This window comes from Oncorhynchus mykiss, chromosome 13 (genome assembly GCF_057628025.1).
Source record: "Oncorhynchus mykiss isolate SJ-2025 chromosome 13, ASM5762802v1, whole genome shotgun sequence".
In the NCBI taxonomy this organism is placed as follows: Eukaryota; Metazoa; Chordata; class Actinopteri; order Salmoniformes; family Salmonidae; genus Oncorhynchus; species Oncorhynchus mykiss.
Window position 1 is genome coordinate 73,075,592 of NC_143034.1, and position 18,773 is coordinate 73,094,364.

General features: G+C 46.9%; 1 protein-coding gene across 10 annotated transcripts in view; it reads right to left on the bottom strand.

The window, feature by feature from the left end:
* The window catches only part of LOC110487480 (BAR/IMD domain-containing adapter protein 2), a 132,171-nt gene that overhangs the window by 77,485 nt on the left and 35,913 nt on the right, over window positions 1–18,773 (bottom strand). For all 10 annotated transcript variants that reach the window (XR_016486096.1, XR_016486095.1, XR_016486097.1 and 7 more), the window contains exons 2-3: window positions 12,015–12,090; window positions 6,699–6,785 (exon numbers count right to left, since the gene is read on the bottom strand). Coding sequence is in view for 7 of the 10 variants with exons in the window: in XM_090197541.1 (XP_090053667.1) it covers window positions 6,699–6,785; window positions 12,015–12,090 (163 nt within the window). In the remaining 3 variants the exon portion in view is untranslated. The remainder of the gene's footprint in view (window positions 1–6,698; window positions 6,786–12,014; window positions 12,091–18,773) is intronic.

Genomic DNA, 18,773 nt, shown 5'->3' on the forward strand with positions numbered 1-18,773 from the left:
GCTACAACTACAGGGGAAAGTGGGTGTGGTCTACACGTAGTATGGAAGAGTAGAAATTGGAACAACAGTTACGTAGTGTTATTATCAAAAACATGTTGATGTGTTGGAATTATTCACACTGATTTCACACGCACACACACACACACGCACACACACACGCACACACACACACACACACACGCACACACACACGCACACACAGGAATTAATAATTTCAAATATATAGTTTAATCTGTTGAGAAAATCTATGGAGAAGAGGGGGATCGGTTTCACACACATAGCTATCCTGGAGAAAGACACACCTCTATGGGACAGACATCGTGTTCCTGTAGAGGGTCTGAGCTGGGTAAATGATATGAGATATGGTCTGATTCCCACACATGTTAACACCTTGAAGTCAATGGGAAACCTCTCAGGGCTCAGGGCTGTGTGTGTGGTGTGGAAAATCCCACAGCAACCCCCCCCCCCTCCCTCCCTCCCTCCCTCCTTACCCTCCCCCACAAAAACATACCTTTCATGAACTAACACTCCCACTTTCCCCCACTAGAGCTGACTGTACTGATAGCTACTGAGGAAAAATGTACTTACTATGACAGATATGTGGTTGTCTCACCTAGCCCTCTTCAGAAGATGAACTAACTGTACGTCTCTCTGGATAAGAGCGTCTGCTAAATGACTAACGTGTAAATGTTAAATGAAAAGCTCTTTTACTGAATAAAACATCCACACATCACTTTCATGTCTTTCCCTCTGGCTGACTGATTAGCTCAGGGAAGCCCCAACTACGCACCTTACAGAACACCCCCCCCCCCCCAGCTGTCCTACTACAGAACACCCCCCAGCTGTCCTACTACACCCCTACAGAACAGAGCCATGAAAACCTGTCAGAATAAACAGCTTGTTGTTCATGGATCAAGGAGAGGAGAATCCTATCACAGACACTGATGTCTTCACAGAGACTGATGTCCCCAGAGTGGAGATAAAACATCGGGACCGCCAGCTGTTGCCACGGCAACTATTGTATCTGAGGGCAGCAGCTCCTGTCAACTTGTGGATCTGTAGACCTTTATAAATGGACCAGAACACAAGGAAGGAGACACGCAAGCACACACACACTCACACACACACACACACACACACACACACACACACACACACACACACACACACACACACACACACCCTCTGAGCTGAATCAAATCCACCAAGCTGCTGTCTGTCACAAAATGAAATGACTTTTTGAAATCTAATTTGCAGAGGACGTCGCCTTTCGCTCTCTCTCTCTCCTTCTCTATCCTCATCATACATCGGTCTCCTCTTTCTCTCTCCTTCTCTATCCTCATCATACATCGGTCTCCTCTTTCTCTCTCCTTCTCTATCCTCATCATACATCGGTCTCCTCTTTCTCTCTCCTCCTCTATCCTCATCATACATCGGTCTCCTCTTTCTCTCTCCTTCTCTATCCTCATCATACATCGGTCTCCTCTTTCTCTCTCCTCCTCTATCCTCATCATACATCGGTCTCCTCTTTCTCTCTCCTTCTCTATCCTCATCATACATCGGTCTCCTCTTTCTCTCTCCTTCTCTATCCTCAACATACATCGGTCTCCTCTTTCTCTCTCCTTCTCTATCCTCATCATACATCGGTCTCCTCTTTCTCTCTCCTTCTCTATCCTCATCATACATCGGTCTCCTCTTTCTCTCTCCTTCTCTATCCTCATCATACATCGGTCTCCTCTTTCTCTCTCCTTCTCTATCCTCATCATACATCGGTCTCCTCTCTCTCTCCTTCTCTATCCTCATCATACATCGGTCTCCTCTTTCTCTCTCCTCCTCTATCCTCATCATACATCGGTCTCCTCTTTCTCTCTCTATCCTCATCATACATCGGTCTCCTCTTTCTCTCTCCTTCTCTATCCTCATCATACATCGGTCTCCTCTTTCTCGCTCCTTCTCTATCCTCATCATACATCGGTCTCCTCTTTCTCTCTCCTTCTCTATCCTCATCATACATCGGTCTCCTCTTTCTCTCTCCTTCTCTATCCTCATCATACATCGGTCTCCTCCACGTTGACAAGGTGCGAGTTGAAAATGGCACCTCATTACCCATAGGGCCCTGGTCAAAAGTGACATCCTATGTCCAGTTAAGGGTTTCTGCTTGTATTAGAGGTCGACCGATTCATCTGAATGGACGATTAATTAGGGTCGATTTCAAGTTCATAACAATCAGTAATCTGAAATTTAGACGCTGATTACATTGCACTCCACGAGGAGACTGCGTGGCAGGCTGACCACCTGTTACGCGAGTGCAACAAGGAGCCAAGGTAAGGTACTAGCTAGCATTAAACTTATCTTATAAAAAACAATCTTCACATAATCACTAGTTAACTACACATGGTTGATGATATTACTAGTTTATCTAGCTTGTCCTGCGTTGCATATAATCGATGCGGTGCCTGGTAATTTATCATCGAATCACAGCCTACTTCACCAAACGGGTGATGATTTAATAAGCGCATTCGCGAAAAAAGAACGGTCATTAAACCTAACCATAAACATCAATGCCTTTCTTAAAATCAACACACAAGTATATACACTGCTCAAAAAAATAAAGGGAACACTTAAACAACACAATGTAACTCCAAGTCAATCACACTTCTGTGACATCAAAGCACAGCAAAATCTAATCAAAGCACATCCCTCCATGTGCTCACCAGAGGTCGCCTGACTGCCATTAGGTACCGAGATTAGATCCTCAGACCCCTTGTGAGACCCCACATATGCTGGTGTGGTTGGCCCTGGGTTCCTCCTAATGCAAGACAATGCTAGACCTCATGTGGCTGGAGTGTGTCTGCAGTTCCTGCAAGAGGAAGGCATTGATGCTATGGACTGGCCCGCCCGTTCCCCAGACCTGAATCCAATTGAGCACTTCTGGGACATCATGTCTCACTCCGTCCACCAACGCCACATTGCACCACAGACTGTCCAGGAGTTGGCGGATGCTTTAGTCCAGGTCTGGGAGGAGATCCCTCAGGAGACCATCCGCCACCTCATCAGGAGCATGCCCAGGCATTGTAGGGAGGTCATACAGGCACGTGGAGGCCACACACACTACTGAGCCTCATTTTGACTTGTTTTAAGGACATTACATTAAAGTTGGATCAGCCTGTAGTGTGGTTTTCCACTTTAATTTTGAGTGTGACTCCAAATCCAGACCTCCATGGGTTGATAAATTTGACTTCCATTGATCATTTTTGTGTGATTTTGTTGTCAGCACATTCAACTATGTAAAGAAAAAATTATTTAATAAGAATATTTCATTCATTCAGATCTAGGATGTGTTATTTTAGTGTTCCCTTTATTTTTTTGAGCAGTGTATTTTAAACCTGCATATTTAGTTAAAAGAAATACATGTTAGCAGGCAATATTAACATGGGAAATTGTGTCACTTCTCTTACGTTCTGCAAGGAGAGTCAGGGTATATGCAACAGTTTGGGCCGCCTGGCTCCTTCCTAACAAAGAGCGTAATTCATTTGCCAGAATTGTACATAATTATGACATAACATTGAAGGTTGTACAATGTAACAGTAATATTTAGACTGATGGATGCCACCCGTTAGATAAAATACGGAACGGTTCCGTATTTCACTGAAAGAATAAACGTTTTGTTTTCAAAATGATAGTTTCCGGATTTGACCATATTAATGACCAAAATGTAATCTGTGTGTTTATTATAATTAAGTCTATGATTTGATATAGCAGTCTGACTGAGCGGTGGTAGGCAGCAGCAGGCTCGTAAGCATTCATTCAAACAGCACTTTCCTGGTTTGCCAGCAGCTCTTAGCAATGCTGGGATGCACAGCGCTGTTTATGACTTCAAGCCTATCAACTCCTGAGATTAGGCTGGCAAGACTGAAGTGCCTATAAGAACATCCAATAGTCAAAGGTATATGAAATACAAATGGTATAGAGAGAAATAGTCCTATAATAACTACAACCTAAAACTTCTTACCTTGGAATATTGAAGACTCATGTTAAAAGGAACCACCAGCTTTCATATGTTCTCTTGTTCTGAGCAAGGAACTGAAACGTCAGCTTTCTTACATGGCACATATTGCACTTTTACTTTCTTCTCCAACACTTTGTTTTTGCATTATTTAAACCAAATTGAACATGCTTCATTATTTATTTGAGACTAAATTGATTTGTATCTATTATATTAAGTTAAAATAAAAGTGTTCATTCAGTATTGTTGTAATTGTCATTATTACAAAAATATATATGAATAATAAATGAATAAAACGCCTGATTCATCGGTATTGGCTTTTTTTGGTCCTCCAATAATCAGTATCTGCTATGAAAAATCATAAATCGGTCGACCTCCAGCTCGTCTGATCTAAATTGATATTATTTTATGATGATATCATCTATCATTTCATATTTGTCAAATGGCTGTGTTGGTCGGGCACTTTCTCCCTGCGTTGGTCGGGCACTTTCTCCCTGCGTTGGTCGGGCACTTTCTCCCTGCGTTGGTCGGGCACTTTCTCCCTGCGTTGGTCGGGCACTTTCTCCCTGCGTTGGTCGGGCACTTTCTCCCTGCGTTGGTCGGGCACTTTCTCCCTGCGTTGGTCGGGCACTTTCTCCCTGCGTTGGTCGGGCACTTTCTCCCTGCGTTGGTCGGGCACTTTCTCCCTGCGTTGGTCGGGCACTTTCTCCCTGCGTTGGTCGGGCACTTTCTCCCTGCGTTGGTCGGGCACTTTCTCCCTTTTAAAATTCTTTATAATCAGAAAATGGACCCATTTCAAAGGATGTTAATCAACAAAGAAATAAGAATATGTTGAAGGCTATAGGTGCAGATGACTGAACGGCCCACTTATGTGTCTGTAGGAGTATATCCACCCGGCACAGCCAGAAGAGGACTGGCCACCCCACATAGCCTGGTTCCTCTCTAGGTTTCTTCCTAGGTTTTGGCCTTTCTAGGGAGTTTTTCCTAGCCACCGTGCTTCTACACCTGCATTGCTTGCTGTTTGGGGTTTTAGGCTGGGTTTCTGTACAGCACTTTGAGATATCAGCTGATGTACGAAGGGCTATATAAATACATTTGATTTGATTTGAGTACTGACGAGAAGGCACACAAAGATATGTACAAATGGTATTGGTTTGTCACATAACCTACATGTGATCTGCATTACATTATCATTACATTTGCATGAATGGTTTCTCTAAAACCTTCTAGCAGCAGTCCTCTTCCTCCTCTCTGACCTCTTCAACGAAGATCCCAGAGGTCTCTACGTTACGGACAAGACGTGTGTATGAAAACCAGTCAAAAGTGAACAATGTTTTCATTTACTACAAATAACAAGGTTTGAATACAGTCATGTGCACGTTTTGTTACTCATCTGTATAATTCATATTTTTGTTTTCTCAGACTTCACCCTCCCTACATCGCTGATGAATAGAACTGGAAACCTGTTCCATCATCATGCACTGACAAATCATTCTGGCTGTGGAGGCAAAGGACATCAACACATTAACATGCCAGAGGAGAAACTGATTGAACTTGGAGTTCTGCTGGGAGTTTACCTCATATTTACATTTTTTAATTCTGCTTCTACACTACAATCATAACACTCAAATATTCTGTTATTGTTATGCATATTAGTAATAATAATAGTGGTGGGTAAAAAAAAAAGAAGGGGGGTTAAGGGGGTTCTTTGAGGAACCATTAAGGGGGTTCTTTGAGGAACCATTATAGGGGTTCTTTGAGGAACCATTAAGGGGGTTCTTTGAGGAACCATTAAGGGGGTTCTTTGAGGAACCATTAAGGGGGTTCTTTGAGGAACCATTAAGGGGGTTCTTTGAGGAACCATTAAAGGGGTTCTTTGAGGAACCATTAAAGGGGTTCTTTGAGGAACCATTAAGGGGGTTCTTTGAGGAACCATTAAGGGGGTTCTTTGAGGAACCATTAAGGGGGTTCTTTGAGGAACCATTATAGGGGTTCTTTGAGGAACCATTAAGGGGGTTCTTTGAGGAACCATTAAGGGGGTTCTTTGAGGAACCATTAAGGGGGTTCTTTGAGGAACCATTAAAGGGGTTCTTTGAGGAACCATTAAAGGGGTTCTTTGAGGAACCATTAAAGGGGTTCTTTGAGGAACCATTAAGGGGGTTCTTTGAGGAACCATTAAGGGGGTTATTTGAGGAACCATTAAGGGGGATATTTGAGGAACCATTAAGGGGGATATTTGAGGAACCATTAAGGGGGTTCTTTGAGGAACCATTAAGGGGGTTCTTTGAGGAACCATTAAGGGGGATATTTGAGGAACTGAGAGGTTCCCCCACAGTTCAATTTGAAGAACCCCTAAAGGATCTTCCAGGAAGCTTTTCATTTTAGAGTGTAGGAGTGACCCCACAACGCTGCCTGCGTGGAAAACAAAGACTGGGTCGTCTCTCTACAGACCTGACATTACTGTGACACAAACACAGGAAGTGACTGTGTGTGTGTTGGCCAGCAGGAGAGCCCAGTTAACAGCCCCCTTTAGTTCCAGAGAAGGGAAAGAGATATGTAGCAGCTGATAGACACGGACAAACGGACTTACAGTACAAACACTAAGACAAGCATTGGCCAGCACTGAATACCCCTTTAGGTCCAATGGACAGGCGGGACCCAACATCCTGACAGCTGATTGGCTACTACTCACCCATGTCCTTGGATCCCTGGCTCTCACTGGCTAGCTCTCCCATCCTCACCAGGGCATCAAAGTAGCCCTTAGCAGCAAACGTCACATCTGGGGACAGAGGAAGAACAGCATGAGATCAGGGTCCGTGGCCTATAAAGATGCACACATAGAAGTGTTCGCACACATCCTCACGTCGAGAGAGAAGACGATGCTATAGAGAGTAATGGTGTGTCTCATGTAGAGAGAGGACAATGCTACAGTAGTAATGGTGTGTCTCATGTAGAGAGAGGACAATGCTACAGTAGTAATGGTGTGTCTCGTAGAGAGAGAGAGAGAGAGAGAGAGAGAGAGAGAGAGAGAGAGAGAGAGAGAGAGAGAGAGAGAGAGAGGACAATGCTACAGTAGCTAGCTGGATCCTGAACAACATGTTATTATGGGCTGTCCTAGTGCAGCTAGCTGGATCCTGAACAACATGTTATTATGGGCTGTCTAGTGCAGCTAGCTGGATCCTGAACAACATGTTATTATGGGCTGTCTAGTGCAGTTAGCTGGATCCTGAACAACATGTTATTATGGGCTGTGTAGTGCAGCTAGCTGGATCCTGAACAACTAGTTATTATGGGCTGTCCTAGTGCAGCTAGCTGGATCCTGAACAACTAGTTATTATGGGCTGTGTAGTGCAGCTAGCTGGATCCTGAACAACTAGTTATTATGGGCTGTCCTAGTGCAGCTAGCTGGATCCTGAACAACTAGTTATTATGGGCTGTGTAGTGCAGCTAGCTGGATCCTGAACAACTAGTTATTATGGGCTGTCCTAGTGCAGCTAGCTGGATCCTGAACAACTAGTTATTATGGGCTGTCCTAGTGCAGCTAGCTGGATCCTGAACAACTAGTTATTATGGGCTGTGTAGTGCAGCTAGCTGGATCCTGAACAGCGTGTTATTATGGGCTGTGTAGTGCAGCTAGCTGGATCCTGAACAACTAGTTATTATGGGCTGTGTAGTGCAGCTAGCTGGATCCTGAACAACTAGTTATTATGGGCTGTGTAGTGCAGCTAGCTGGATCCTGAACAACTAGTTATTATGGGCTGTGTAGTGCAGCTAGCTGGATCCTGAACAGCGTGTTATTATGGGCTGTCTAGTGCAGCTAGCTGGATTCAACCTAGACCAGACCTCTGCTGTGGCTGTCAACACTCACATGGGACTGACAGTCTGTGAGAAGTGAGAACCAGAGTGGGTCAAAGTCAGACACCACTGTTGCCTGCCAACCTGCTGCTCCCCAAACAGGCTGACAGAAGCAGTGGCCAACTCTGGCCCCGAGTCTGACTGAACATGAACAAACCAGCCCACTATCCATCATCACTGACTGACTGGCTGGCTGACTGGCTGACTGACTGGCTGACTGACTGGCTGACTGACTGGCTGACTGACTGGCTGACTGACTGGCTGACTGGCTGACTGACTGGCTGACTGACTGGCTGACTGGCTGACTGGCTGGCTGACTGGCTGGCTGACTGGCTGGCTGACTGGCTGGCTGGCTGACTGGCTGACTGATTGGCTGGCAGCGGTGGCTAACTCTGGTCCGCCTGAACAACCCCTCACTTGCCATATCCAGCCCAGCCCAGCCCAGCACAGCCGGTAGGGGGATCTGGGTTCAGATTGTTCTGGATTGGAAGTTACAGCCTGCCTTGTGGAAGAGCTGGAGCACTGGTTGGTATTAGCTGTATTGATTGACAGTAGAGATCAGATGAGGATGGAGTAGGTTTGTTAACTCTTTAAGGGTGATTGATTAGTAACAGGCCTTTTCTAGTTTCAAGCCCCCATGTAGTGTTTTCATTTGATTTTTGTATCATCACTGAGTGTCTAATAAATCTCTGTTTATTTCATGACAATAACAATATATATATGTAATACTTTATTTCCTTTTGCCACTGAAATGCTCAGTCTGATTATGTGGGAGTGTTGATATAAATGTCAATATATATTTGTGTCTGCAGGGGGGGTTTTGTGTGTGTGTGTGTGTGTGTGTGTGTGTGCGCACGCCCTCTTCAACACACAGCTAATAGTGGGCAGTGTGTGTGTGTGTGTGTGTGTGCGCACGCCCTCTTCAACACACAGCTAATAGTGGGCAGTGTGTGTGTGTGTGTGTGTGTGTGTGTGTGTGTGTGTGTGTGTGTGTGTGTGTGTGTGTGTGCGCACGCCCTCTTCAACACACAGCTAATAGTGGGCAGTGTGTGTGTGTGTGTGTGTGTGTGTGTGTGTGTGTGTGCGCACGCCCTCTTCAACACACAGCTAATAGTGGGCAGTGTGTGTGTGTGTGTGTGTGTGTGTGTGTGTGTGTGTGTGTGTGTGTGTGTGCGCGCCCGCATCAACACACAGCTAATAGTGGGCAGTGTGTGTGTGTTGGAGTAGATAAGATGAGTTACTTTACTTCTTTCCAACAGAATGTAGAGGGACAGACAGGACCAACAGAATGTAGAGGGACAGACAGGACCAACAGAATGTAGAGGGACAGACAGGACCAACAGAATGTAGAGGGACAGACAGGACCAACAGAATGTAGAGGGACAGACAGGACCAACAGAATGTAGAGGGACAGACAGGACCAACAGAATGTAGAGGGACAGACAGTACCCACGTAATGGAGAGGGACAGACAGGACCAACAGAATGTAGAGGGACAGACAGGACCAACAGAATGTAGAGGGACAGACAGGACCAACAGAATGTAGAGGGACAGACAGGATCAACAGAATGTAGAGGGACAGACAGGACCAACAGAATGTAGAGGGACAGACAGGACCAACAGAATGTAGAGGGACAGACAGGACCAACAGAATGTAGAGGGACAGACAGGACCAACAGAATGTAGAGGGACAGACAGGACCAACAGAATGTAGAGGGACAGACAGGACCAACAGAAAGTAGAGGGACAGACAGGACCAACAGAATGTAGAGGGACAGACAGGACCAACAGAATGTAGAGGGACAGACAGGACCAACAGAATGTAGAGGGACAGACAGGACCAACAGAATGTAGAGGGACAGACAGGACCAACAGAATGTAGAGGGACAGACAGGACCAACAGAATGTAGAGGGACAGACAGGACCAACAGAATGTAGAGGGACAGACAGGACCAACAGAATGTAGAGGGACAGACAGGACCAACAGAATGTAGAGAGACAGACAGGACCAACAGAATGTAGAGGGACAGACAGGACCAACAGAATGTAGAGGGACAGACAGGACCAACAGAATGTAGAGGGACAGACAGGACCAACAGAATGTAGAGGGACAGACAGGAACCACGTAATGAAGAGGGACAGACCAGAGGATTAGGGTCTATAACTGGGCAGCAGACAGTGGGTGGGGAGAGAAGGGTCAGACAGGGTAGTGATCCACCACTTCCTAGCTACCTTAGAGAGAGGACACCATCTACCTCAGGGTTATGATGCAACTCCCTTGACATGCAGAATTCTAAATGGACTCCTATAGCCCCAGCCCCCAGTCCCAGTCCCAGTCCCCAGTCCCAGTCCCGCCCCCAGTCCCCAGTCCCCAGTCCCCATTCCCCAGCCAACAGAAGAGTCCTTTCCAGGGGGTGAACTTGTACACCAAGCTGCCTCACATTACAAAAACAAGACAGGCTCCTGCCCTATGGACCGTTGAGGCTCAGACTAAAGCTTAGTTACTTACTACTGACTAACACGACCATATGGGTTTACAGCATGTGTCCACCCACGCCCCCTCCTCTTCACTCACCTCTTAATGGCCTAACTGGCCTGGACCAATCCTCCAGGTCTCCCTATTAGACCTGCCCAGCCTACCAAGAACAGATCAACTGGCCTGGGCCAATCCTCCAGGTCTCCCTATTAGACCTGTCCAGCCTACCAAGAACAGATCAACTGGCCTGGACCAATCCTCCAGGTCTCCCTATTAGACCTGCCCAGCCTACCAAGAACAGATCAACTGGCCTGGACCAATCCTCCAGGTCTCCCTATTAGACCTGCCCAGCCTACCAAGAACAGATCAACTGGCATGGGGTGAAGGGGGGGGGGGGGGGGGGGGGGTGGTCAGAGATCAGCCAGTCAGAGGAGGAGCTACACCCCCCTGACCCACCAACCCACAGCAGAGGGCAGACTCCTTCATGGGTTATTATCCCACTGCAGAGGGCAGACTCCTTCATGGGTCATTATCCCACTGCAGAGGGCAGACTCCTTCATGGGTCATTATCCCACTGCAGAGGGCAGACTCCTTCATGTATTATTGTCCCACCAAGTTATCTGGATATATTCAGTGTTGAGGAGACAGTGATAGACTATTCTGTCAGCTAATGTGTTCTTGTGTCAGTGGTGTGTATTGGGGGTGTTGACAGACCTGACCTACGGTACAAAGTGAGAGATATCTGAGCAAGTTAGGTTCAACTACACTCTGTCCTCTGTGTGATAAGTCCATCTGTACTCGTCTGCTCTCCTAAACCTCTTTAGTAAAACCAAAGAGTGAGCTAACACACACACACACTTCCATTGTCTATCAGATCTTTTATAGTGAACTGTCTATCACTCCACCAGAGGTACACAGTGCTCCATCTCTGCTCTGATTAGGACCCAGCTGTCGATTGTACTGCTGCTCTGCTCTGATTAGGACCCAGGCGTTGAGTGTACTGCTGCTCTGCAACACACCTCTCTGTCTGAGTCCCAAACAACACCCTATTCCCTCTGAGCTAAAGTAGTGCACTATGTAGGGAACAGGATACCGTTTGGGAAACATCCTCACTCCTGAGGCTGTGCCAGAGGTTGCAGACCAGATGATAAGACTGGCTGTGTGACTGCTACGGTGTCAGGATGAGAAATATCATCTCTTTCTTTAAATGAGACGGCACAAAGAAGACTGGTGACTGGCTGCCTAGACCTGGAGAGGAGAGGGAGAGGAGTGGGAGGAGAGGAGAGGAGAGAGTGAGAGCAGGAGGCTGGTGACTGGCTGCCTAGACCTGGAGAGGAGAGGGAGAGGAGTGGAAGGAGAGGAGAGGGAGAGGAGTGGGAGGAGAGGAGAGAGTGAGAGCAGGAGGCTGGTGACTGGCTGCCTAGACCTGGAGAGGAGAGGGAGAGGAGTGGAAGTAGAGGAGAGGGAGAGGAGTGGGAGGAGAGGAGAGAGTGAGAGCAGGAGGCTGGTGACTGGCTGCCTAGACCTGGAGAGGAGAGGGAGAGGAGTGGAAGGAGAGGAGAGGGAGAGAGTCAGAGCAGGAGAAAGAGAGAGCGAGGTGAGGAACAGATGACAAACAGAGAAGAGAAGAACAGGCCACAGAACCAGATTAGAGGAGAAGAAGAATAGAACACTCACTGGATAGGGCCTTCTCATAGCTCTTCCCCATGGCAACGAAGTTCCGCAAGCAGGGGTTGAACTGTTCCATGATGGACTGAAAGAGAGAGAAGGGAGGGGAGTTTGTTAGAGGAGAAACAGACAATGACAGTAGAACAAGCTGGCATACTACTAGAGTGCCCATAAATACACACACACACACACAGGTTTGCCCACTTGCTTGCCTACACACGCGTGTGCTTGCCCACATACATAATAAACAATCGTAGGGACACAGCACTTCTCAATTTCTAGAATAACCCTGTTGAATCAATAGTCCACCTACAGTGCTTTTCAACATGTTCTGTTATCAATGACTGTAGCAGGGGAGGAGAGGAATATGGAGGAGAGGGAGGACCATTGATTATGGAGGTGGAAAGAGAGAGACTGCAGAGGACTGAAATAATGCCGTGGTCTTTCTGCATAGTATTACATGGAAAGACCAGTGGAGGCTGCTAAGAGGAGGACAGCTGGAACGGAGTAAATGGGATGGCATCAAACAAGCGGAATCCCCTCATTCATCTCCAGTCATTACAACGAGCCCCTCCTCCCCAAGATGCCAACAACCCCTCTGTGATGGAAACAGAGGTGTGTGTGGATAAGGAATAACAATGTCCCCTATATATACACAGAATAACATGCCCAGTCTTCTCTCTACAATGACAATGCAACCATTACTACAAACATGGAGCAGGCTTGACATCTCCTATCCACACCTCCTCCTCCTCCCTCCCTCCCTCTCCCTCTCATCCTCCTTCCAGTGTTTCTTCCAATTAGTCCAGTCCCAGTCTGACAGGTGTGTAAAGACAGCTACTCCAAGCAGTCCCCCTGCTTCCTCAGTCCCTGTCCATACTGCTGGCAGGTCCATTGTACTGTACCTTACTCTGCTGTACTTCTCCAATTATAATACCCTGCAATGGTACCAATGTGTTCCAGGGTGAAAAATCCTTCAGTATCTGCACACCATAATGTGTAAACCACTACAGTTTGGCAAGTCATTTGTGATTCCCTACATCCCTGTGTAGCCTGTTAAACCAAGGTCAGTGCAGTTGCTCTTCAGTTCCACTAACTCCCTCCCTGGACACTGATTGGCTGACACCAGTTCCCTGGGCACTGATTGGCTGACACCAGAGGTCACCTTCCTGGTTCTGCCAAACTTTCTGAATGTTCAGTAAAACTGGGTCTGGGGGGAACGGACTGGAGGAGAGACTTGTCGGGACGGAGCAAAACAGTGTACAGGGCCAGGAGTGGTGGCTCAGCGTTATCAGCATCTGCAGCAAACAGACACTCACACACACGCAGACAGGTACACACACACACACACACACACGCGCACACTAGAGATCGACCGATTAATCGGTATGGCCGATTAATTAGGGCCGATTTCAAGTTTTCATAACAATCGGAAATCGGTATTTTTGGGCGCCTGATTTTTTTGTATACCTTTATTTAACTAGGCAAGTCAGTTAAGAACACATTCTTATTTTCAATGACAGCCTAGGAACAGAGGGTTGACTGCCTTGTTCAGGGACAGAATGACAGATTTTCACCTTGTCAGCTCGGGGGATCCAATCATGCAACCTTACAGTTAACTCGTCCAACGCAATAACGACCTGCCTCTCTCGTTGCACTCCACAAGGAGACTGACTGCCTGTTACGCGAATGCAGTAAACCAAGGTAAGTTGCTAGCTAGCATTAAACTTATCTTATAAAAAACAATCAATCATAATCACTAGTTAACTACACATGGTTGATGATATTACTAGATATTATCTAGCGTGTCCTGTGTTGCATATAATCTGACTAAGCATACAAGTATCTAAGTATCTGACTGAGCGGTGGTAGGCAGAAGCAGGCGTGTAAACATTCATTCAAACAGCGTTTTGCCAGCAGCTCTTCGTTGTGTGTCAAGCATTGCGCTGTTTATGACTTCAAGCATATCAACTCCCGAGATGAGGCTGGTGTAACCGAAGTGAAATGGCTGGTTAGTTAGCGCGCGCTAATAGCGTTTCAAACGTCACTCGCTCTGAGCCTTCTAGTAGTTGTTCCCCTTGCTCTGCATGGGTAACGCTGCTTCGATGATGGCTGTTGTTGTTGTGTTGCTGGTTCGAGCCCAGGGAGGAGCGAGGAGAGGGACGGAAGCTATACTGTTACACTGGCAATACTAAAGTGCCTATAAGAACATCCAAAGGTATATGAAATACAAATGGTATAGAGAGAAATAGTCCTATAATTCCTATAATAACTACAACCTAAAACTTCTTACCTGGGAATATTGAAGACTCATGTTAAAAGGAACCACCAGCTTTCATATGTTCTCATGTTCTGAGCAAGGAACTGAAACGTTAGCTTTCTTACATAGCACATATTGTACTTTTACGTTCTTCTCCAACACTTTGTTTTTGCATTATTTAAACCAAATTGAACATGTTTCATTATTTATTTGAGGCTAAATTGATTTTATTGATGTATTATATTAAGTTCAAATAAGTGTTCATTCAGTATTGTTGTAATTGTCATTATTACAAATAAATAAATTGGCCGATTAATCGGTATCGGCTTTTTTGGTCCTCCAATAATTGGTATCGGTGTTGAAAAATCATAATTGGTCGACCTCTAACACACAGGCGCACACACACAGGCAGGCGCACACACATGCACACAGACAGAGAGCGTCAGAGTGAGTATCAATCTAACTGATTTTATAATGCCCTTTTTCACAAAGTGCTTATACAGAACACATGAAGTAGAATAGATAGGAAGATAACGACTGCTGCTGCTGAAACACAGCCCTGCCTGAGAGCACTAGATCTAACAGTACGGCAAACAGACATCTTCACAGGCACATGAAGGTTGATGTATTCAATGAAAAGGAGAGCCAGAGGCAGGCTTAGGTGGGTTCCATGCAGAAAACAGATGTTCAGGAAAGAGAGTGGGAACCATCTTACAGGGAATGATCATCGTCTCAGGTAGACCGAGACATCGAGATGTTACAGTAAGGTGAAGGATCCTCCTCACAGGGAGATCAAGGTTGATACTCTATATTGTTATTCCATGCAAGCAGGAATATTGCTGCAGGTAGAACACAGATGGAATAATAACGCTGCAGGTAGAACACAGATGGAATTATAACGCTGCAGGTAGAACACACAGACGGAATTATAACGCTGCAGGTAGAACACACAGACAGAATTATAATGCTGCAGGTAGAACACACAGACGGAATTATAATGCTGCAGGTAGAACACACAGATGGAATTGTAATGCTGCAGGTAGAACACAGATGGAATTATAATGCTGCAGGTAGAACACAGATGGAATTATAATGCTGCAGGTAGAACACAGATGGAATTATATTGCTGCAGGTAGAACACAGATGGAATTATAATGCTGCAGGTAGAACACAGATGGAATTATAATACTGCAGGTAGAACACACAGACTGTCCACAATAGGCTGAGAGAGGCTGGACTGAGGACTTGTAGGCCTGTTGTAAGGCAGGTCCTCACCAGGCATCACCGGCAACAACGTCACATGGGCACAAACCCACGGTCGCTGGACCAAACAGGACTGGCAAAAAGGGCTCTTCACTGACGAGTCGCGGTTGTGTCTCACCAGGGGTGATGGTCAGATTTGCGTTTATCTGCAAAGGAATGAGCGTTACACCGAGGCCTGTACTCTGGAGCGGGATCGATTTGGAGGTGGAGGGTCCGTCATGGTCTGGGTCGGTGTGTCACAGCATCATCGGACTGAGCTTGTTGTCATTGCAGGCAATCTCAACGCTGTGCGTTACAGGGAAGACATCCTCCTCCCTCATGTGGTACCCTTCCTGCAGGCTCATCCTGACATGACCCTCCAGCATGACAATGCCACCAGCCATACTGTTCGTTCTGTGCATGATTTCCTGCAAGACAGGAATGTCAGTGTTCTGCCCATGGCCAGCGAAGAGCCCGGATCTCAATCCCATTGAGCACATCTGGGACCTTTTGGATCGGAGGGTGAGGGCTAAGGCCATTCCCCCAAGAAATGTCCGGGAACTTGCAGGTACCTTGGTGGAAGAGTGGGGTGAAATCTCACAGCAAGAACTGTCAAGTCTGGTGCAGTCCATGAGGAGAAGATGCACTGCAGTGCTTAATGCAGCTGGTGGCCACCAGATACTGACTATTACTTTGGATTTTGACCCCCGCTTTGTTCAGGAACACATTATTCAATTTCGGTTAGTCACATGTCTGTGGAACTTGTTCAGTTTATGTCTCAGTTGTTGAATCTTGTTCATACAAATATTTACACATGTTAAGTTTGCTGAAAATAAATGCAGTTGACAGTGAGAGGACATTTCTTTTTTTGCTGAGTTTATAATGACATGAAAATAAGTGATTCCAGTACATTGCAAGCAGCTGATGAGGACCTGGGGAAATCACCTCACAATCACAACAACATACTCCAGTCCCTCAAAAATACGTGCCACACAGTTCCCCTCTGAGGAAGATAAACCACAACACTCCCCACAGGGGACCTGCTAATGTTAATTCCTCTGTCCGTCCTCTGTCCGTCCTCTGTCCGTCCTCTGTCCGTCCTCTGTCCGTCCTCTGTCCGTCCTCTGTCCGTCCTCTGTCCGTCCTCTGTCCGTCCTCTGTCCGTCCTCTGTCCGTCCTCTGTCCGTCCTCTGTCCGTCCTCTGTCCGTCCTCTGTCCGTCCTCTGTCCGTCCTCTGTCCGTCCTCTGTCCTTATGTAAGGCATTGAGAGGAAACCTGACACACAGCTTTGTAAACAGTGGTAGAGTGTTGTTGACTGGTAGGATGATTACATAAAGCAGAGTCCACTACAGTCCAGCAGGTCAGCAGCATGCTGGCTCTCAGAGACACACACACGCTCCCAGAGAGACACACACACGCTCCCAGAGAGACACACACACGCTCCCAGAGAGACACACACACACTCCCAGAGACACACACATACTCCCAGAGAGACACACACACACACATGCTCCCACAGAGACACACACATACTCCCACAGAGACACACACACGCTCCCACAGAGACACACACATACTCCCACAGAGACACACACACACACGCTCCCACAGAGACACACACATACTCCCACAGAGACACACACACGCTCCCAGAGAGACACACACACACGCTCCCAGAGAGACACACACACACGCTCCCAGAGACACACACATACTCCCAGAGAGACACACACACGCTCCCAGAGAGACACACACACACATGCTCCCAGAGAGACACACACACATGCTCCCAGAGAGACACACACACACGCTCCCACAGAGACACACACACATGCTCCCACAGAGACACACACACATGCTCCCAGAGAGACACACACACACGCTCCCAGAGAGACACACATGCTCCCAGAGAGACACACATGCTCCCACAGACACACACATGCTCCCACAGAGACACACACATGCTCTCAGAGAGAAGGCACAGCTGTGGGACACAAAGGGGTAGAGGTGACCCACCCTCCTAGAGAGAAGGCATGGTCTCCCCTACCACCCGGCCTCCCCTACCCACCCCGCCTCCCCTACCCACCCCGCCTCCCCTACCCACTCCGCCTCCCCTACCCACTCCGCCTCCCCAACCACCCGGTCTCCCCTACCACCCGGTCTCCCCTACCACCCGGTCTCCCCTACCACCCGGTCTCCCCTACCACCATTTCCTGCTGTACTGTATGAAATAATAAAGACAGGATTCAGATCTCCTTAAAGAACATCCACTAAAGCGTGCTGCCCTGATTGACAGACACACAGGTGGTGCACCAACTCCATAAGTACATAGTAAGAGGGTTGAGAATCTCAACATGGCTGTGTGACAGCTGGGGGCTTTGAGAGTGTCTGGGGGTCCAGTCAAACTAGACTCTCTCACAGTTCAGAACAACAACAGTGTTAGTTTACACTATGTATCAGCCTACACTAGATCTGTTGATGTAGCACAACATACCACGCATATTACGTCCATGTAAGAAACACTTTGAAAAGTCTCCCTCTCTCTCACTCCATTCTCTCTCTCCTTGTTGTGTGAGCTAATTGGAAAATGGGGCACTGAGAAGGGCACTGAGAAGAAAGTGTGTATGTCAGGGTTATTCCTGAGTCTACAGGAGCAGGTCATACCTGTGCTACATCAACATCTCCAATTAAGTCACATACAGGAAGCAAGAGAACACACTCCCCTACAGTAAAGACAGAGAACACACCCCCCTACAGTAAAGACAGAGAACACACCCCCCTACAGTAAAGACAGAACACACACCCCTACAATAAAAACAGAACACACACCCCTACAGTAAAGACAGATAGGAGGAAGAACACCAGAATAGTGTTTAGGAAATCAGGCTACAGTAGGTGATCTCCTTCAAACAAAGACGTCTTGGTACCTCCGTCTCTCCTCCCTCTCCTGGCTGATGTGATTAACAGACTAGCCATACGGTTCTCATTATCGCCATGTCCTCTCTGGTCCCCATACATTCCTCTGTGATGACGTATTTACAAATTCAAACCTAACAGTCCAAAAACTAAACAAATCATAATCTTTGCTCAGAATAGAGCTTGCAAAAAACTAAAAAAGGCTGACGTTCTGCTGTAGACACAGTATGATGTCTGTTCATCACACACAAAATAAAATCAGTGGTTTGAGGGCTTCTTGTGAACCAGATCAACTACTGTGTGTTCGTGTGTACACTGCTGTGTGAGTCAGTCACTTGGATGGGGGGGGG